Source organism: Leucoraja erinacea, chromosome 5 (assembly GCF_028641065.1).
Source record: "Leucoraja erinacea ecotype New England chromosome 5, Leri_hhj_1, whole genome shotgun sequence".
NCBI classification, from domain to species: domain Eukaryota; kingdom Metazoa; phylum Chordata; class Chondrichthyes; order Rajiformes; family Rajidae; genus Leucoraja; species Leucoraja erinaceus.
This window is the reverse complement of record NC_073381.1, coordinates 62,373,987-62,396,935: the sequence shown is the minus strand read 5'-3', so window position 1 is coordinate 62,396,935 and position 22,949 is coordinate 62,373,987. Positions and strand designations below refer to the sequence as shown.

General features: G+C 41.4%; 1 protein-coding gene across 3 annotated transcripts in view; it reads left to right on the top strand.

The window, feature by feature from the left end:
• Positions 1 to 19,929, top strand: part of LOC129697330 (heparan sulfate glucosamine 3-O-sulfotransferase 5) — a 255,006-nt gene extending 235,077 nt beyond the window's left edge. For 2 of the 3 annotated variants that reach the window (XM_055635778.1, XM_055635776.1), the window contains 2 exons: positions 2,343 to 2,484; positions 18,390 to 19,929. In XM_055635778.1, the coding sequence (XP_055491753.1) occupies positions 2,378 to 2,484; positions 18,390 to 19,314 (1,032 nt within the window). In that variant the 5' untranslated portion in view covers positions 2,343 to 2,377 and the 3' untranslated portion in view covers positions 19,315 to 19,929. Of the gene's footprint in view, positions 1 to 2,316; positions 2,485 to 18,389 lie in introns of all 3 variants that reach the window. The other variant, XM_055635777.1, reaches the window with a different exon arrangement.
• The last annotated feature ends 3,020 nt before the right edge of the window (positions 19,930 to 22,949 follow it).

Genomic DNA, 22,949 nt, shown 5'->3' with positions numbered 1-22,949 from the left:
GAGGATTACGTTCAGAGTATTTGATTATTATAAACTAGCACAGCAACAGAGTGCTGTATATGACACACCTTCATAAATGCTAAATTAAAGTGCTTGGCTGCTGACACCATTACTCTTTTGTGAAGATCACAGATGGTTGTTGGAAGCCAGGACGAGTTTTGCTTCAAGTAAGTGATGAAAAAATAAAAGAGATTATCCAGAGCTGAATCTAATAGGATTACCATTGTTTTAACATTAAACTGTTCAGGCAATGGTGAGAACTGAAATTAAATAGATTCCACATTTCTTTAGTAAGTCTCTTATTTATACATTATATAAAGTGCTCAAAGAAAATTACATGAACAAAATGATCTGGGTGGCTGGATTTGAGTTGTACTTTTGGAGGTGATGGGGAGTTTGCTGGTTGTTGTCACTCAGTGAATTACAAGTTGCTGCTGCTCATCTGCAAGAGAATCTGAGCCATATCCCTTCTCAAAAGGACAGGGAATCCACAAAGTTGGAAGGAGATTGATCCTGCATCTGCCTACACTCAGTCTCTAGCTACAACTTAAAGAACGTTGTGGCAGAAGCCCAGTATCACATTGGCTTACATCTTCCTGCAGGCATGTTAAGGTGCCAAATAAAGTCCTCTGGAGGGAAGGAAGGGGAAATATAATGAACATCTTATGGGAATCTTATTACACTCTTGAAGATGATAGAAATTATGCTCTGTTAAAACAGATGGAGCCTATTGAATACAAGCCAAAAACTGTAGGAGAATGTCGCATTTTGTTCAATGCTAATCATTTCTGATATGTTAAAAGGTACATTGCTCAAATGTCTCAACTACGTAGAGAAGTGTGCAGTCGAATTAAAAGTATAGTTTTGTCAATGATATTTTGCTGTATATCAAGAAATTTTAACAGTTTGCAATGTAAAATACTAAATTTGTGAATGTTATATGGAGGAAGGTGGAATAAATGATGAAATATAGATCATGCATGTTGCTTCAATGACTGTTCCAATGTGAACTGAATTCAATGTTTAACTTGGTAAATTTGAAGGGAGTTTGAAAGATGTTCAAAGTGTTTCAAATGTCTGGCATAATGGCAACAATGTATGCTTTCAATCCATACCAATGCTAAATAATATAATTAATACACTTATAAAACTCTGATCTTGGATGTGGATGTGGATGTATTTGTGTGTGTATTTGTGTGTTTTTCTGTGATCACATCTCCTTGAAAACACGATGCGCTAACGGGGAAATTTTTACATATTCCAATAGAGATTTACGTCATGATCTTGAAAATCGCCTCATCTGAAAATTTGATTCATTATTTCCGGAGTTTTTAATTACAATTTTACACAAATCTGAGATATTTTTTGAAGTTAACGAGTTGATTCCATTTCAATGGCTCTGCTCCTGCAGTTAGCTGCGAGTTACGTTAACCCCCACTCGCATTCTTTTTGTCGCCTCCCGCTCGCCGTCAACGCCCTCCTCCGGCCATCCGCCCTACCCCACCACGCCTAACCCCACCCGCAGCCAAGCCGCCCTCCCTCCCCCCCCCCCCCCCCCCCCGGCTCAGGATTGAAGCCGCTGAACATGCAGTAATTTGGTTGGGCTTCCAAGGGCTTCAGAGATCCCGCCCAATCAAACTCTCCCCCCTCCTGTCCCCCTTCCCCCTCCTCTCCCCTTCCCTCTCTCCCCCACTCCCCCCCCCCTCCTCCCCCCCTCTTCTCCCCCCTCCTCCTCTTCCTGTCCCCCCTCCCCCTCCTCTAGCCCACTCCCCCTTCTCCCCCCTCTCCCCCCCCCTCTCCTCCTCCTCTAGCCCTCTCCCCCCTCTCCCCCCTCTCTCCCCCCCTCTCCCCCCCTCTCCCCCCCCTCCCCGACCCCCCACCCCCCCCCCCCCCCGCGTCCCTCACCCCCCCTCCCCCCATCTCTCCCCTCCCTTCCTCCCCCCCCCCCCCCCCCCCCCCCCGTTGGTCTAGTAAATATTAAAACTTTCTAATGTCAAAGACATAGGTTAGTTCTTGATTAAAGATAACACAAACTAAAAACAGAATGATTGCTGAGAGGTAACTGAAAGAGAATGTTTGCAAATTACCATTCTTCAATATTGTTAAAGTATGACCGGATAACTGATGAGTAAACTTTCTGGAAACCTTTGCACTATATCATTATTCTTCATTGTGGGAGTAACATATTGATCTAATGGATTATCTATGGGTTCCTTTTTTTCAACTAAAATATGCTCACTTAACCTTTGAAAACCATATGATTGATCAACTGACTTCAAATTAATGGCAGTTCATGAATTTTCACTTTTCTGACAGGTACTTTTACTGTCTGGTCATTACAGGCTGAAGAAGCAGTCCTGAAGATTGATGGAGGGCCATGCTATTCAAACAGCAGGCGTTGCTGAGACAGAAGCTCTTTTTGCTGGGCAGCCTTGCTGTTGGAAGTCTCTTATACATAGTTGCCCGAGTTGGGAGCTTGGATAGGTCAGTATACTCGTTCTCTTTTGATTTCGTTTTCAAGGGACACAATTTTGTACTGTACACTGTATTACCTGTATTCTGTTGTGCATTTAATAAGTTCCAGTTGAATGTATTTTTCTTTTCAGCTTTGTGTCTATTTGACATAACAGTCAAATGTGGTTTCATGCCAACAATTTCTGGATTTGGAAAACCCTCCAGGGAAGGCAAAATGCTTCCACAGTCTGATGGATGAAAAATTTGAGTGCGTCAATCTGATCCTTTCAGAGCACTATTGTCAGTCACTAATGCCAGGCTTGACAGGAAGGGAAGGAATGTCAGAGAGGAATTTGAAAAAAATAGCACATCTGTTAAACTGAGTGGTTTTAAGGAAACTATCTCCAAGAATACTGAAGATAAACCTCTGTACAATGTTGAAAGAAAATTAAGAATTAAATGTACAAATGAAAGGGATGTAACAACTACACTGATTTGGAGAATTTTGCAGAACTGAATGAAACAATTTCACAGTAAGCGTATAAAAATAATATTCCTTTCAAACTCTCTCCAATTTCATGAGTCAGTTTGTGGGACCATCTTTAACATACTAATTTCTTTGGTCATTCAAGTGTTTATTTATACAGAAAACAATTGCCTCCCATGAAGACGTCAAAGTTATCTACCACGAAATATAGACAAGTTGTGTTCTTCTTTGCCCAATACAAATGAAATGTTGTTAGCTGCTACATTTTCATCCAGCTGGGGCATAAATTACTTCATTAGTCTGTGAATAGTACAAACCTTTGATCAGAGGGCGCTCAAGCACTGCTTGTTGAAAGAACTAAAACTATATGGTTTATCATCTAAGATCGCAGGTGAGCACCAACCTCTTTAGGTGAAGTCCAATTATATTCAGATAACCACTACACTAATTCTATGAATATTATAATATTTTTTTCTGAATCAAACCATACCAGGAATGCAAGACAGAAAAGTAGGTGAAAGGAGAGTCAAGTGCTGTTGCATTGCCATTTGTAAGCTGATACCAATGAGTGCTTTGAAAAGGCTGCCAAAGGATACCAAGTAAGGCACAGAGGGCAACTTGGTGCATATAAAAGGTCATGAAGCCTAGCATAGGCCAGTAGCAGAGGCATATCAAATGGTTGGGTGGATATTTATGAGGGCAAAGCATCAGAGAGAGTTAGAACAATAAGAGAGAGATCCAAAATAAAGTGAAATATTGCTTTGGACTGAATATTTAGAAATGACTAAGATGCTGGTACTGTACGGATGAAAAAGGGTTGTGGTGGGGATTGTACAGCAATTCAAAACCCTAAACGGAATAAAATTGATGTAGATAGAGCAAAATGTGCATGGGGCAGGGATGGACAGGCTGCTGTCAAATTTCAGAGATCAGTGTGCTGGGTGAGTGGAATCCAAAACAGCTCGGGGAGCGAAATAAGGGGTGATATTGGCAGATGGATGGACAAAGGCTAGAGATGAAAAGGAGACAAAAGGGTGTCAGATAAGGAGAGAAGATGAGTGAAATGTAAAGAGGAAGGGATATAGATGGAAGGGGATCTGGGGGGAGGGGAAAGGAGTAAGGGTAAGTAGGTGGGATAATGGGAGAAACAGGTGCAACTGAATTGGGTGGGGGAATACAGGGAAGGGAGGGGGAAAGGGGGGATGTCACCTAAATTGGAGAATTCACTGTTCTTGCTGGTGGGTTGTCAAAAGAGGGAAGTAGTTTTGCCATTACTGTTATTTAGTGCAGGAGTGGGAGAACAGTCAAACTTGGCTCCCTTGATAAGCAATGCTGAGCCTGTCAGACAAAAGGTCCAAAGCCTTTTGCCATAATGACATGAAGTATATGTTAGACAACATCTAAACTAGAAAACGTCGACACCGAATGAGTTCAGATCGTCATTTTCGCTCTGACTTCTGAATATTTCAGATGGGACCAGCAGGAATTTGCATTACTAATTAATTATAAAATTTAAAGGGTGTTGTGCTTTATCATGTATCAATATACACTGGGAATGGCTCAATTGTAATCATGTATTTTCTTTCCACTGTCTGGTTAGCATGCAACAAAATCTTTTTACTGTACCTTGATACACATAACAATAAACTGAACTCAAACTAAACTCAAATAATCACAGCTGCATCGGTAGCAATATATAGTACTTTTGTGTATTTTAACAAATATTGTCTGTTTCGGTTATTTTTAACCGTCAGCAATTATCCTGAATCCACAGTTGGATTGACCCACTACTGTTTACAAGGGACAAGCAAATTCAAATTGGATTGCATTGAACCTTTATAACAAGTCGTGTGAAGCCTGTAGCTTCAGAACAAACACATTTTACTTCAATTACAGAGTACAGATGTTCTGGCTGAGGGAAAATGATGATAATGGATTTCTCAGAGCAGTATGTAGGCATGTATAAATGACGAGTCACTATAGCAAAAAGAAACAAGTGCAAGCAATGTTAATCAATAGTATAAGAAGAGAACAGTTAGATCTTGAATAAGAAATTGATATATTTCAGTGATTGCTCTCACTGTTACTAGCAATAAATAGAAAGTTGTAATTTATGATTAGAATCAATAAATCTTTAATGAAATCCATTTCTGTAATTGTTCCGTTAGGCAGACATACTCAATAATTTAGACTGAAATTTAATGTAGTTATGTCAGCTGTGTGTCATAAACTGACACCATGTTAAGATGATTTAAAACTAATTTCTTTCATTATTACTTATATGATGAAGAAGGCTTGTTATTTTTCTGCTCATATAAAGAAATCTTTTCCGGTTTCTCATGGTCACATAGCTTGGATCAGCATTGTACTCGTGAAACATTATGGATACTGATTATTAATATCATATACATCAAATATATCATGTCCAGGTTCTAAACCTATATTTTTGGCAGAATATTCAATTCAATACTTTCTGGATTTTGTAATTTGCTCCTTTCTGGAAGTTATAATGTTGCAGAAGAAGAAAATGGAGGTCTTGACCCAGAAAGAATGATATAATTTACCTCAGGCTATACCTGGAATTACCTGGAATGCTATTTGACCATATGCAGGAATGTAGTAGGAAGGAACTGCAGATGCTGGTTTAACCCGAAGAGAGAAACAAAATGCTGGAGTAACTCAGCGGGACAGGTAGCATCTCTGGACAGAAGGAATGGGTGAAGTTTCGGGTCAAGATAATTCTTCTACAGGAATGTAGTTATGCCAGCTGTGTGCTATCAGCACTGGAAGGTGGGATCCCAATCTCACATGGTATCCAATGGGAGTTAGCCCATTTGATACTGAATTGGCTTCATTGACAGGAATAGTGGATGGTGGTGGAAGGTTGTTTTTCAGACTCTAGGCCAGTGACTGGTGGTGTGCGTCAGGGATCAGTGTTGGGCCCATTGCTGTTTGTGGTTTATATCAACGATTTAGATGAGAATGTAGAAGACAGAATTAGTAAGGAGTCCATTTACAAGTTCCGTGAAAGTGAAGTCACAGATAGCTTGGGTGGTCAAGAAGGCTTTTGGTACATTGGCCTTCATCAATCAGAGTATTGAGTATAGAAGTTGGGATGTTAAGTTACCTTTGTACATGAGACCACATTTGGAGTATTGTGTTCAGTTTTGGACACTACTACTGTACATGAATGATGGTGTTAAGCTGAAAAGAGTGCAGAGAAAATTTACACGTATGTTGCCACAATTTGAGGGCCTGAACTATAGGGAGAGGTTGAGCAGCCCAGGTCTTTATTCCTTGGAGCGCAGGAGGATGAGGGGTGATGGTATAGAGGTGTATAAGATCATGAGGGGAATAGATAGGGTAAATTCAAGTTCAAGTGAGTTTATTGTCATGTGTCCCTGTATAGGACAATGAAATTCTTGCTTTGTTTAAGCACACAGAAAATAGTAGGCATTTACTACAAAACAGATAAATGTGTCCATATACCATGATATAAATATATACACACATGAATAAATAAACTGATAAAGTGCAAATAACAGAAAGTGGTTATTAATAATCAGAGTTTTGTCCGAGCCAGGTTTAATAGCCTGATGGCTGTGGGGAAGTAGCTATTCCTGAACCTGGTTGTTGCAGTCTTCAGGCTCCTGTACCTTCTACCTGAAGGTAGCAGGGAGATGAGTGTGTGGCCCGGATGGTGTGGGTCTTTGATGATTTAAGATTTAATAGGAAACTGAGAGGCAACATTTTCACACAGAGAGTGGTGGGAATATGGACCAAGTTGCTGGAGGACCCTCACTGCTTCCCCGGTCATCTGCTGACCGGGACTACCGACACTTCATCCGCTTACCCATTCTCCATTTCCCCGCGGGCCACCACCAGCGACTCCGCCAACCCTCGGCTCTCTACTGCCCACCAGCAGGCCACAGCCATTACCTTACCTTAGTCCCAGGCTCAGCACCGGGCCCACAGCCTCCACGATGTAGGTCTGACTCTGCTGGGTCCTACTGCTCCCCTCCTCTTTCAGGGAACCTCAGTGGAGGTTCCACTGGTTCTTTCCCTTCCCTTTTAACCAGGTGGCCCCAGCTACTCCCCACCCATACAATAGTCCTCATGCCCCCCTCCTCTCTGAACACCCACCATCCCCCCACCAGACATTGCCTCAGCCACCATCTACTCACATGCCTTCCTCCGACTGCAACCCCCACTCTTGCCGTGTGTTCACCATCTCCCCTGACCTCCCCCTTTCTGATACGGAACAATCTGTCCTCAGCAGAGGCCTCACCTTCGTTCCTCTCCACCCCCACCTCAACGAGTTCCGGGTCTACCATGATGTCGAGCTCTTCTTCCGTCGCCACGCCTCCGTGACTTTTTCTATGGGAAGGAGACCTCACCACATAGTGATGACCCCTTCTCCCAGAAGAAGAAGCTTCCACCGCCGGCCTGCGGCCAACTTCTACCGCGGGCCCGGCGTGGACTTACCATCAAGAGCGGGGTCCCTCACAGGGGACCCCTGGAGGGGAGCTTTGACTGCCGGCCCTGTGGTCTGCGGTGCTTCCGGCTGTTGAGGTCCCGACCACGGGGGGAAATGGACGAGGACTGGCCAAAGTTTTGTGCCTTCCACCACAGTGATGAATGCTGTGGTGGATGTTTGTGTTAAGTGTTTAGTGTGTTTTTGTGTGTTCTTTATCATTGTACCGCTGCTGGCAAATTCATTTCACTTGCACTTTATGTGCAATGTGACGAATAAAAGTGATTGTATTGTAACTCCTCCTCCCCCTTCCCAGTACTCCCACCAATCTTACTGTCTCTGACTACATTCTATCTCTGTCGCACCCACTCCCCTGACTTCAGTCTGAAGAAGGGTCTTGCCCCGAAACATCACCCATTCCTTCGCACCAGAAATGCTGCCTGTGCTGCTGAGTTTCACCAGCATTTTGTGTCTAAGTTGCTGGAGGTAGTTGAGGCAGTTATTATAACAACATTTAAAAAATCAATTACTGTATTTCCCGGCAATGAAGACGCACCTGCATCGAAGACGCACCCCCATTTTGAGTTGCTAAATTTTGAAGAAACGCTGGTGGGACAGGATCAAGGGTTTGCTTCAGTCAGTAGAAAATAAGATGTGAAACTCCTTCAAGAAGGCACTGATGATCGGGGAGCCTCCATCTTCGCCTGTTCCACAATGCCCTGTACGGTTCAGGTCTGAGGGACGGGGACTTCCTGGCTCAGGTAGATCACATAATGGGGAAAGAGACAGAGAGAGCCCGGGATGGAGCAGCCAGCCTTCCGCCCAGTAGCTACCCACCAACCAACACCTCCACCAGTTGAGCCTGTGTCGAAGGACACTGTGGCTGGCTTGCGGGCGGGCCGACAGTAGGCTCTGAGGTGGTGGCCAGTTCTGCTGTCTGGTGCCGGCGACCGCTCACGACCACCCGAGCCCCTGAGTGAGTTGCTGGCATGATCTCCGACCCCCTCCTTCTCAACGCTCCTGCCCTCCCCGCAACTTTACCCCTGGCGGCCCAGCCAAGATTGCTACTTTGTGCATCCCAGGCTGTGCTGACCCGGGCCAGACTCCCCACATGCTGTGAAAGGAATTCTTCCCCCCCCCCCAGCGGTGCTGTCCTTTTTCCACCGCTTCCCACTTCATACAGTTCCAGGGTCGAAGGCGTGGCAGGTTCCGCAGAGCAGTCGCTACAAGACTGGCATTGCTCGGCCAACTCCACTCCAGCGGATGGCCACTGTCCCTGCTGCCCCGGCAGAAACTTGCTCTGTCTTCTCGCCCTGGGGACCGGACCTGGGTCCTGGTAGAATGTCGCCATCAGCAAAGTGTTTGCAAGGGTGACACTGGACTTAGCCACCCAGCTGGAGAATGCAAATAAGCTGCCAGCGATGAGGGATAGACTTGGCTATCCTTCAGTAGAGCAACATCATTCTTGATGATCCTGTATTGAGGGATAGCCAAGTCTATCTTTCTTGGCTAACAATCTAACCTTCGGCCTCCAAGATGCAGGTAAATTCTCTGGCCTTATTTTAGGGTAAGAAATAACATCTTCGACGCCGGGAAATATGGGTAGACAGGTAGATGGGACTAGTGTAGATGGGGCATCTTAATTGACTTGAGCCTGTTTCCATGCTGTATGAATATGATTTTATGACTGCATTAAAAAAAAAAACAGATACAAGGATTGAATTGAACTTTTGCCGAGTATTACTATTAAAGGTAGGGGTAATATTAATGAGGGGTAAAAATAAGTGGCATGTTGCAATGTCCTGTTTGTAGTCCTATGATCACTGTTGGGAAATAAAGTGAATGATTTGGTGCTGCAGACAAAAAAGCTGGCTCAGGATTGTGAACCACATCACAAATATACTGATTGATTAGTCCTTCCAAATACTCACAGGAGAAGACATGAATGTGTATCCTTGCTGTACACAAAATACTCTGGGTAAAATCAATTACGATTTTATATAAAAGGGATGCAAGTATTATATGGTGGAGGTCCAAGTTTTGTGTACACAGCCATGTTGTTATTAATAAAAAGATTCAAAATATATGAATCCCCACAGAGAGCTAGCAGTTAGTTCAACATTGTCAAAGACTAGGAAGGAGATTCATCAATCTTTATTAGAGTCAAAGTCACAGAGTGATACATTGTGGAAACAGGCCCTCTTGCCCACACCGGCCAACATGTCCGAGCTACACTGCCTACGTTTGGTCCATATTCCTCCAAACCTGTCCTATCCATGTACCTGCCTAACTGTTTCTTGAATGTTGGGATACTCCCAGCCTCAACTACCTCATCTGACAGCTTGTTCCATACACCCACAACCCTTTGTGTGAAAAAGTTACCTCTCAGATTCCTATTAAATCTTTTTCCCTTCACCTTAAAACTATGTCCTCTGGTCCTCGATTCACCAACTCGGGGCAAGAGACTCTATGCATCTACCCAATCTATTCCTCTCATTATTTTATACATCTCTATAAGATCACCCATCAGCTTCCTGCGCTCCAAGGAATAGAGTCCCAACCTACTCAACCTCTCCCTGTAGCTCAGACCCTGTAGTCCTGGCAACATCCTGGTCAATCTCCTGTGTACCCTATCCAGCACAATACTCTAAATGTGGTCTCACCAAGGCTTATACAACTGCGACATGACCTCCCAACATCTATACTCAATATTCTGAATGATGAAGGCCAATGTGCCAAAGCCATTTTGACCACCATATCTACCCGCAACACGACCTTCAAGGATCCCTCTGCTCTACAACATTCCCCAGAGCCCTACTATTCTCTGTATAGATCCTGCCCATGTTAGATTTCCTAAAATGCAACATCTCACATTTCTCAGTATTTAATTAATGGTGGGACCAAGCGCAGACTAGATAACAGCATCACTGAACACAGGCTTTGTCTGCCACTGTCTGCTGGAGTTCTCAGTTGCTTAATTTACTCCCCTTTCCATATTAGTCTGTCATTGCTTCCTCTGCTGCCAGACTGAGGTCATAGGCAAACTGCAAGAACAGCACCTCTTGTTCTGCTTGGATAACCTACAACTCAACAGCATGGTGATTGGAATTCTCTAATTTCAGATACCATTCCCCATCTCCCCACTTCTCATCTGACCTGAGATTTCCACTCCTCCATGCACAAGTTTTATCCACACCCCTACCTCATCACCCAGTTTCTTCCCTCTTCCTCCACCTTCTCCAACCTCTCATCTACTCACACTCCCCACTCCACATCCCCTAATGTTCTTCCCACCTCTTTCCCCCATTCCTACCTTCCCACCATTCCTCCATCTGGTTCCACATTTCGCTCTCCACACTCATATTTTAATGAGGTTCCACCATTTACACCTTTTGTCTTTTCTGGTTATCAATCTGGTTTACTACCTCCACCTTTATCTTCCCCTCTACTATCAGATCCTCGCTATTTGGATCCACCTATCACTTTCAACTCTTGCCTCACCCCTTCACCTCTTTCCACCAGTTCTCTCCCCTCGACCCCATTAGCTGGAAGAAGGGGCCCCACCCAAACTGCTTCCTCCACAAATGCTGTCTGACTTGCTGAGCTCCTACAGTCGTATGTTTTGTACTCGAGATTCCAGGGTCTGCAACCTCTTGTTTCTCCCCTTTTTTTTAATCAGTATTTTCTGGTGGAATGACAACAAAGCACTTATTCAAAATGGATTTCAAAACACATAGTGACAAATCCATTCATCCTGCTGCATTAAAAATTCCATGTACGTACTAGTGACAATGCCATCGTGCTTCAATTCCAAGTAAAACACTGGAATTGATTAACGACTAAACTTGAGAAAAAAATAATGTGTTTATACAGCACTATTCACAACCTTGAAACATCACAAACAGCCAATGAAAAATCTTTGAAATGTCATCACTGCCAAAGCAAAAAATGATAAACAGCAGCCATGTAGATTGAAAAGGAAATGGTCCCACTTGTTTAACGTCTCTGAATCTCTGAGTCCATAATTTTAACACTAATCACAATGTCAGAATTTGACACAATTCAGAGCCAGTTAATGAAGTTGATAATTTGGGAACAGGAAAAATACAACTAAAAGATAACAAATAATATATTATTAATTTAAGTGGAATTTTGATGGACACTGACAGGACTTTTGGATGAGGCAGGGGAGGGAGTGCTTCATTACTATTTCCCTGTTACATCAATGGGATGCATTCAGAACTTCAAAACCAAGTGTTCGAAGTTGCAGAATGAATCAAACTAGATAATACCATCTGCAAGTTTGACTATTTTGCATTGAACTTGAAAATTTGAGTATGACTTGAACAAGGAATATTTGTGGGTCAACTGTGTAAGATGAAATTTAATGCAGACATGTGCTGTACATTTGAAGAAAGAACCAACACAACTATTTACAGTGAGCAGTTGCAACATTAAAATTGAAATGAATCTAGGAGTTTTCATTTCATTGAACAGTTGATTCTTCAGCTGGAAGTCAGATATTAGATGGTACATAGACATGGGATAAGGAGCTTAGTGCTGAGATGTGGAAGTTTGCAAGTTACACAATTTGGGGATTTTCTACCTGGTTGGCACTGGATATTCATTCCTTTATGGGACTGTCCCACTTAGGCGATTTTACAGGCGACTGCCAGCAACTGTCAAGTCGTAGCCAGTTGCTTAAAACCCGACGACTGGAACGGCAACTGGAACGGCGACTGTCAGAGTGGAACACACACACACATCGCTACCTTCACCAGCCAGTTATGCAGGCGGGGGACAGGGCAAGTGGGGGGAGCGCTGTCTGAGTGAAATTCACACCGTGCAAAGCCAATGTGATACAGACACACACCACGATGAACAGGAAGGTTGGCGCTGTATTTAAGACAGTGAAAGCACAGTGTACGGGAAGAGTCACTGCGTTTAAAAGATGGGGGGAGAGGGGGGAGAAGGAGGGAGAAGGGGGAGACGGGGTGGGGAGAAGGAGTGGAGACAACTTTTAAGAAGCCAGAGATACACGGCTTTGAAGCTCGGCGGACATTAACATTACCGCTCGGTTATCCTTGGTTCTGAAAACTACTGTTAACGCTTTGTTTTCCCAATGAGCCAATGAAATTCACCGGTCAGTACCGGCGACAACCTACGACAACCTACGAGAACCTACGACCTCCTGTCGACCCACTACCACTGCACCTACAGCACGAGAATTCTCGCTACTCTCCATGGCGGCTTCATTCTGGTCGCCGCTAATTTTTCAACATCGCCTAAGTGGGACATGTTGAAAAATTTGCGACAACCAGTATGAAGCCGCGACTAGTTCTGAGAATGCGGTAACTCCTCACGACCATGAAGTCGACACCCCGGCAACCACCCTTGAACATGTGGCGACAATGTGGCGACAATGTGGTGACCGCATAGTCTCCTGCAGTCACCTAAAAAGTCACCTAAGTGAAACAGGCCCATAAGTATATATTTTGTATAATAAATAATTAGATGAAAAACTAAATCAAATGGATAAATGGAGAGAAATAGTTATAATTTTATTAAAAGACAGGTCAGGCAAGATGGGCTGTGTGGACTATGTCAACTCCTACTGGTTATCTCTTGAGTTTTAATGATCTCAAAATACTGAAGAGTAAAATGAAAAAGCTATCGGTATTTTATCAGATTACCATACGCACACCCAACTGAGACAAAGAAACAACCAATAATGCTAAGTGGTTATTAGCACAACAAAGAAACAGCAGGACAGTTTAAGCTAGAGACTGTTCACAAATCTTATGCTGAAAGGCATAGATAGAGTGGATGTGGAAAGGATGTTTCCACTGGTCTAGGATCATAACATCAGAATTAAAGGGTGCTCTTTTAGAATGGAGGTGAGGAGGAATTTCTTTAGTCAGAGGGTAGTTAATCTGTGGAACTCATTGCCACAGAGGGCTATGGAGGCCAAGTCAGTGGATATTATCAAGGCAGAGATGGACAATTTCTTGATTAGAACGGGTGTCTAGGGTTATGGGGAGAAGGCGGGAAAATGGGATTAAGATGCAGAGACCAGACATGATTGAATGGCGTAGTGGACTTGATGGGCCGAATGGCCTCATTCTACTCCTATAACGTGAAAATAATGGTCTTATTTTGTTCAAGCAACAAAAGAGGACTGGTGTTGGAACACGTGAGTAATGATGTTGAGAACTGTATCCTGCCCTCTGTATCTTTCCATTTGTCCTATATATTGTACTTGAATTTGGCTTAATTATATTTCTCTGTAGTATTATCTGATCTGATTGGATAGTAGGCAAAGCAAAGCTTCGCACTGTACCATGGTACATGTTACAATAGTAAACAAAAACCTAAACCTAAATCTAAAGAGGCAATTATAAGCACAAATTGTGTGGCGAGGAGCTGTTGGGCCAAATGGTTCCCCGTAACTCTGTTCCTAACCATTTGAAACAAAATAAAGTTGAAAGTAAAATTATAATTCAATGGCAGGAATTAAGCAATGAGGCATCTGGATTTGCACAGCAGATATATTGGTTCAGACAGAGGAAAGAGGCACCTTAATATATTTGTGTAACGTTGTTCATTAAGTCAACATCAAAACATTAGCACTGTCCACAGAACTGCAGCGATTCAGTTATTAGTTTACTTCCACTCAGTTATTCAGATATCTACAGGAACCCTTTCTTCTCAGAAGTCACAGTATTTCCTCTGATATTTAAATTCAGATTTAATGAGCTGAAAATGTTCTATATATTAGTAATGATCAGATCATTTTGTAGTAGTTAATTATCTACTGTTAATGATTAAGCCAAAGAAAAAATATTAGATAACTGGCCATTTCAGTGCCTGTCCAATAATCAGAAATGTATAGGTGCATTTATTGAGCATATTCTGATTTGAAAGTATATTATTAGGGGGGAAAAGCAATGTGGAAATGTTTGGAAATCCATCCCTGACTGCTAGTATAAACATGTTATGTCAAAGATAGACACAAAAAGCTGGAGTAACTCAGCGAGTCAGGCAGCATCTCTGGAGAAAAGGAATAGGTGATGCTTAGGGTCGAGACCTTTCTTCAGACTAAGAGTCTGGAGAAAGGGAAATTAGGAATTTAAAAAGTGAATAGAACAAATGAATGAAAGATATGCAAAAAGCACCAATGATCAAGGAAAGGGGATTAGTCCATTGTTGGCTGTGGCATAGGTGATAACGGGTTATACAAACAGTGAAACTCAACAGGATGACTGTCAAACTAGCATGACGACTAGGGTGAGGGAGGGACGGTGAGAGAAAGGATGCAAGAGTTACTTGAAATTTGAGAAATCAATAATTATACTGCTGGGGCTGTAAGCTGCCCAAGCGAAATATGAGATGCTATTCCTCCAATTTGTGTTTGGCCTCACTCTGATAATGGAGGAGGCCCAGAACATAAAGGTCCGTATGGGAATTATAAGGGGAATTAAAGTGTTTAGCAACCATTTGGCTTTACTGGAATTAATTTCAAAGTAAGAATATAATGCACTGATGGAACTACGCAACAATCTCAGTGGTATCAAACGGGATAAAATTCCAGCCAATTGTCCCGCTGTTCTCTTCTTAAAATTCTTGTTTGACAATCCTTCAACTTCAGTGTTAATCACAGGGTTTCCTCAATGCCTTTTTTACTTTTAGTATTTCCAAACAATCACCGAAAATAAAAGGAGGAATGCCCAGTATCTGGATACTTGAATACGGTTAAATGAATGCAAAAGATTATGATTATTATTTTTCAAAGTTAACATTCATTTTGAGTGATCATTTCAGCATTGAATATGTTGCCTCATAGTTGTTGGGTGTCTATGTAATGTTGTTATCCTCGATAAACTACCTATTTACCTGACAGCTAATTGTTAAGATTGAGGCATTTGGCCGTGATCACAGTTTACTTGTCTCATCAGGCTAATTACAGCATTTCTGACCAAAGTCAGCTATTTATATCTAGGTTGCAAAGCACTGGCAACCCGTTGAAATATATGAGAAGTCTTGGGTTTGAACGTTCGGGTGATAGTGGACAGGTGAAGGAAGAGGTGCACCAGTTCTTGGTAGCTTGAAATCCAAGCCACTTGGAGACCTGAATCTCATTAGCAAGTTATAAAAGCAAAATGCTTGGTCAGCTATAGTTTGCTAGTTAGGGGAAGGGTGATTGATCAATCCCCATTCTGAGACAGGAAATGAAACCCTGGGAGAAAATTCCAACCAGAAAGCAGCCAGCTATTTTGTTTTACTGAAGCCCAGAGAGAGCTCCTGTTCCTCTAGCCCCCGCCAGAAAAAAGAAAAGACCAAGCCTCTAGTGGTCCCTCAAACAACTGCTGGTTGGGCAGCTCAAACCCTGCTGAAATGAGTAAACTGTGTGTGGTGCACGTTCCAACTGTTCACAATGGGAAAGTGCTGGAGAGTCATGATGCACATATTAGAGGTGGCTTTTCATCTGAAATGGGTAGTCACTCAGACCAGAAGACAGGATGATGGAAGCTGAATTAGCAATACAAATGGGGTATTAAGTGACCGTTGCTGTTTATGTTAATTGCAGTGAGTTAAAATTAGCACTATTTGTTTTTTTATGGATACATACACAGATGAAGTAGTGACCGCACAAAAATGCATTTAACTGCCTCAGTCAATAAATCAACATTCTGTGCCAATTCTGCATTACATTGATTTCAGACACCACTTTTCTATGACCTTATATTCATTGTTTACAGGTACTGGTGGATACCCACTAAGAAATGATAGTGCTGACATGATCTTAAAGTTGAAATACTTCTGTTTGCCCTTTGGAGTTCAATTGATACATAAGTAATCCTCATTTGCAGAACTGGCAGAGAATCAAGCACGGGCTGAATGTTAATATGCATTTCAGTAAAAACATTCTGCTCCATTTCTGTAGCAAATTACTCTATTTTCAGAAAATTCATATCAAAGCTACTGGTAATAAATTTAAATTAATATTAAAATATTATTAAGTATGCATGCTCGCCAGCTTCTGGAAAATTGAAAATAAATAATTTAATACAAGAGTATTATATATTAGACGTTCCATTTTCTCTACATTATCTTGGCTATCACTTCTGTTTGAATTCTGCATATCATTAATTTTGGTTGAAGTGAAATATTATTTTTGCAAAGTCGCTGGCATTCCAGTGTGAAAATAACGTGCTTATCCTGAGACATGATACACACATTTTCCCTCAAGGTTACGTGAACCAGTTAGACGATCATCCTGACTGTAAGACTGTTGGGATACTTTTCACTCACAGATAAACATACACAATAAATTTTCACGTATTTTAATCCTGAAACGTTTCACACCATTGTCCACATGCTCCAACTGGCACGTGTGTGCACACAAATTGAAGCCTTGACCTGAAAGACTTGCAGTGCACTAGCATGAGCTTTTGTTTGGAGACAGGGTCCCTAGACAGACTGCAATGTTAATAAGGAGATACAGAGTGCTGCAGTAGCTCAGTATGGCAGGCAGCATCTCAGGAGAACTTGGATAGGCATCATTTAGGTCGGGACCCTTCTTCAGACATTGTGGGAGGTACAAAAGCTGGAAGAGAGGAGGTGCAGGACAAAGCCTGGCAGATAATAAGACAATGCAGATGAGGAAGGTATTTGATAGGTATATGGTTAGACAAAGCTAAGATATAGAAAGACAGAAGGTGTGTGACAAAAGAATTGAAGAGCTGCAATTTATCAAGTTAGTGGAAGGAATGTAGGTGGAAGTGAAGGGGGAGCGGAGTAAAGGGTGCAAGACCATGTGTGATAACCCTCCACTGGAGTGAATGATCAAAGCACCTGATCAAAAAGCTTCATCCCCGCTTCTGGTTCTCAGATGTCCGTCTGATTTTAGCCCTTTAAAGTTCTCCCCACCCAGACTTCTTCCTTCACTTCTTAGCTACATAACCCATAGTGATAAACAATGTTGCCAAATTTCTGAATTTGTTTCTAACAAAGTCATAGATTCAAACAACGTGGAAACAGGCCCTATGGCCCAACTTGCCCGCACCGACCAACATGTCCCATCTATACTAGTCCCACCTGCCTGCTTTTGTCCCATATCCTTCCAAACCTGTCTTGCCCACGTACCTGTCTAATTGTTTATTCAACCCTGCAATAGTCCCTGCCTCAAACTACCTCCTCTGGCAGCTCTTTCCGTACACCCACTTTGTGTGAAGAAATTACCCCCTCAGATTCCTATTAAATCTTTCCCCTTCAACTTAAATCTACAGGATGTCCTCTGGTTCTCAGTTTCAGTTTAGTTTATTGTCACGTGTACTGAGGTACAGTGAAAAACTTTTGTTGCGTGCGAACCAGCCCGCAGAAACACCATACATGATTATAATCGAGCCATTCAGTCCAAAAAATATAACTACGGTGTACTCAATTCCCCTACTCTGGGCATGAGACTGTGCATCTACCCAATCTATTCCTCTCATGATTTTATATACATATACACGTAATGTACACATTATTAAATAGTATTGAAAGGAATTTTGTTTGTGTTTCTTGGACAGTTTTATATTTTTGGTGTTACAGCTATTTAATAAGGAAAAATCAAAAGAGAATTCCAATCAAGGGAAGGTTTTTGCTTTTGCTGATTGATGAATTATACCCTTTCAGTATCTGTAAGAATGGAATAAAACATGAATATATGTATTTTTAAATAAATGTATTTGGTTATGTCCTTTTAAAAAACAAATGTCACCACCGGATGATTACTTGGTTGATCAAGGGGTTATGGGGCGAAAGTGGGAGAATGGAGTTGAGAGGGAAAGATAGATCAGCCATGATTGAATGATGGAGTATACTTGATGGGCTGAATGGCATAAATCTGCTCCTATGACTTATGAACTTATGATTACAGCAGTATTGACAGTAAATCTGATCTCACTGGCTTTGCTTGCTTTATTGCAGACTCCAGCCCGCATGTCCCTTAGAAGGTCAGTTTGGGGACCAAGACCAAATCATGCTTCGTGCTCTTCAGTACAAGCGAGGCCTGACATATGACTTGCACAGTGGTAACACGACAAAGGAGCAAATCAGACTGCATAACATGGTGCAACAGCTTCCACAGGCCATCATTATTGGTGTCCGCAAGGGTGGAACTCGTGCACTACTGGAGATGCTCAACTTGCACCCGGCAGTGGTCAAAGCATCACAAGAAATCCATTTTTTTGACAATGATGGAAACTATGCTAAAGGTATTGAATGGTACAGGAAGAAAATGCCCTTTTCCTACCCTTACCAGATTACCATTGAGAAAAGCCCAGCGTACTTCATCACTGAGGAAGTCCCCGAAAGGATCTACAAGATGAACTCCTCCATCAAACTGCTGATCATCGTGCGAGAACCAACAACTCGGGCCATTTCAGATTACACACAGGTGTTGGAGGGGAAGGAAAGAAAGAATAAGACGTACTACAAATTTGAAAAGCTTGCGATCGACCCCAGTACCTGTGAGGTGAACACAAAATACAAGGCTGTGAGAACTAGTATATATACGAAACACCTGGAGAGGTGGCTCAAGTTCTTCCCCATTGAACAGTTTCACATTGTGGATGGCGATCGCCTCATAACTGAGCCATTACCTGAACTCCAATTGGTGGAGAATTTTCTGAATCTAACGCCCCGGATAAGCCAGTACAACTTGTACTTTAATGCTACGAGAGGCTTCTATTGCCTACGCTTCAACATTGTATTTAATAAGTGTCTGGCAGGCAGCAAGGGACGGATACACCCAGAAGTGGACTCTTTGGTCGTCAATAAACTGCACAAGTTTTTTCATCCATTCAATCAGAAGTTTTATCAGATTACTGGAAGGGCATTTAGTTGGCCATGACTATGAGTCTTGCAACACTGGGTGTTGATGTAAGGCAAATATGGTAACAGTAGTCCAACTTTCTGAAAAAATAGGGTGATGTGCAGCTGACGATATAAGAATTTGTTATCAAGAAGACACATGGAGAAAATGGTGTTTAGGATTTTATATTTTCTTCCATTTGACCATTTTGCTAATAGGTCAATGTGAGTGTAAAGCGGAGATCACTGTTTTATAATCATAACATACTTTTTTTCTTATAAATGTGGCAAAGGGGAAAAATTGATTATTAGGTTTATTTTTTGAAATCTCTTGCTAATTTGAACAGGCAGTAATAAATAGATAATGGCCTACTTTGAACACAGATACCACTGTCTTTTAATCTGCACGTGTTTTGTTTGTCACTGTCTGATTTGAGAGAAGGCAGAACAGTTTTCCAATGAGGAGCCTGGATATTTGTCAAATATAAAATCTGCATCTAACTTCCTGTGCCTAATTGTGCAAAGGCATCTAGAATCTTTACATTTGTATTGTATCTATCTGCAAAAACAAAGCAAACTTTGAATCCCTTAGGTCATGATTTCATCAATTGCATCCCCCCTGTTCTATCCCTGATATGGGGATAGAAAAAAAACTTTGTGTCACAACACAAAGTGAAACTTTAAATTCAGTGACAGGATCTGACAGGTTACTATTATTTGTTATTGTTTGGCCTGTGTATGTTTCAGTGAGGAGAGGGCTCCTCGTGTAGCTTTTGGTAGTACAATCACTAGTGCATGCTGTGAAGTTTTTCACTACATTTTTCTCCAACTTTGGCAAATTGTAGTGACATATTGTCATATTGAAGTTACTACAGTTTCACTCTACAGGTCTAACACATTTGACATTGAAGTAAATGTTCTGCCATTTATTCTTATAGGGGAAAATAGATAAAATGTTGGAAATACTCAGCTGGTCAGGCCACATCTGTGGGAACAGAAACAGAGTTAACGCTTCAGGCAGAGGGCAGCAGAAGTGTCAAGGAATTAAGAGAGAAGGGAATGGGCCTTGGGAAAAAAAGAACAAGACCAAGGTAGGACAAATTATATTTGCTGAGGCAAAAACAAGCTGAAACAATAAATGGCCATGGCAATTAAGCTTGTGAGTTTTGGGCAGGAGATAGAAGCAGGCTGTGGGCGGGACGGGAGTGGGGGCAGGTGGGGTGGGGGGGGGGGGGGGGGGAGGAGTGGCTGAGACACTGTCAGATTAGAAGCTGTGGAGGGAAGATTTCCTGAGGAATTGAGGTCCATGATGTTCTGGGAGACCATAGCCTGATGTTCATTGGCGAAGTCATGATCCACAGGGAATAATGACGGGTGTCTGGGAGCTGCCGTATGTCCTCTGTGAAATAGAGGTCAGTTTGCCAGACCGCAACAGCAACGCCCTTGTCGACGGTTTGATGAATAATATCGGGGTTGGTGTTTAGTGACTGGAGTGCTGCAAGTTTAAAAGGTTAGAGCGCAATAAAATTCCTAGGGCTAGAGCTGACAAGAAATACTTAAAAATATAAATAACTGGATTAATTAGACTTGCTAAGCCATAAACATCCTTCAGTTTATTCATGATTTTCAAGGTTTAAATGAATTATTTCCCCAGGTCAATTTTTTATATATTCACATCCAAGGCCACCATAGTTTGAAGAAGTTACAAATTCAAGTTACAAAATGTAAATTTAATCTTTGGACTAGTAAATAAGTTTATTGTGAAAGAAGTAGAATGAAGCATATTGAAGACTGTGTGGTGTTGTTCTACAGTTTCATTCCGTAAAACAATAGTTCCAGCCAGATATTAGCTGTCAAATGTAGTAGTATGTCTAACCTCTCAGATTCAGTGTTGGTAAATCTGTCAGGGTGGAGTGCTTCAAACATTGACATTTATATTTTAGTTCGCAAAATATATTTTCATTATTTAATAATTTCAAATATAGCTAGTTACATTTTTGATTAAAGATAATTAAGTTGGGGGTATCTGCCATAATTCTTTATCACCCCGTGCAGAAACATGTGCCTGCTTGAAAGAGGGCAGATGGTGTGTTGGAATTGGGGGCGAGAGTGGACGAATGGAGAGTGAGTATGGTAGAAGTTGCTAAATTATGGTCAACATTTGCTTAACCAACTCACATTTACTGTCTCAACTCATACACAAAGAACGGAAATTCATCTAAGTTGCAGGAACATGATCAGACACTAAGAAGGATCAGCGGCATAAAAATAAAAGGCAGAATTGCAGACAACGTTTTTTTTAAATATGTTATTAGGTTATCAATTCATCTTTGGACTTGTTTACTAAACATGTGATAATGCAGCATTATACTTTGCTTCTGAATTTCTGAATTGGAAGCAGAGTATGAGGTGTAATCACAATAATATAATTCGCCAAGAGTATGTGACCAAAGGCAAATTGTCACCCAATTTTCTTTTCTCAAGATTCCTTGTGTGAGGGCGCGCCCTGCTGTTTCTCCTTTAACAATGCTCATGCGAAGCCTGTCACAGGTCAGGTTAGTCTGTAGGGAACTCAAAGTACTCAGCTTTCCTCTCATTGCCCAGCTGCGGTTAGGAATTTAGCATGAGGTTGCGCACAGCTGTCCAGCAGCCAACCTTTCGCTCGTTAAAATACATGACAAATATTACAGTATTGTTAATATTGAAAGATTCTGAAAATTGTCTTTAGGAATAGAAAAGGCAATAAGATTGATAGATTTGTGGCGAAGCTCCGATAATGTAGTACATTTATAAGCATTTTTCAGCTGATCGATTTTATTGTTAAATAAATCCGGTGAGGTGAAAATATACATTTGGTAGGCATAGTTTAATACTGCTTGGAAAATGATTTTTTAATGTCAATAGTTGATGTGCTGCACCTTTAAATGGAATTCCTAATACTACATATAAATTTAATTTCATGTTTTTGACTGAATGAATTCTGTGATATTAACATTTTTCATCATCCATAAGAAATCAATAATGTATTTTTTCATATGTCATGTTCTTAGAGTGAATAGACAGACATGCATGGTTGTTTCCACTCAAAACATCTTAACTACTTGTCATTCAAACAATTGATGTCCATTAGATGGGAATGTTACTTTGTCTTTTATTCCTACAACAAATACAGGATCACAGTACAGAATTGTACATTTGTAAGTAACATACTTTTGTAAATACTAGTTTGACACTAAGCTGTTCTATTTTGTATATTATCTAATGTGAGTTGGCTGTTTAAACTGGGAATATTCAGTTATGAGATTTTCAGTTCTGTCTAACTTGCTTTTGCCCACTTTGCTTTCTGTCTTCATCTCTTTCTTAATTACTCCTGGATTATTTTCCCACACACAGGAAGATTTAAAAAATGTCAACACCTGCTGCAAATTTCTTTCAAATGAGTCTTAAAAACTTGGCACGCTGTGACTGCTAACATCATTATCTACCAGGCAGTAAAAAGGAAATACACTGATTCAGCGCATATTGCAAATGGCTATGTTTTCTCTTAAAATTGAAACAACTTATTTCACTCGCCTGTAAAATAATTTGATTTATATTAGCTTCTGGACCTTTTATATACTCTCATATATATTGGCAGGTCATGATTTACTCTAAGAATGAAAAATGATTTCAGAA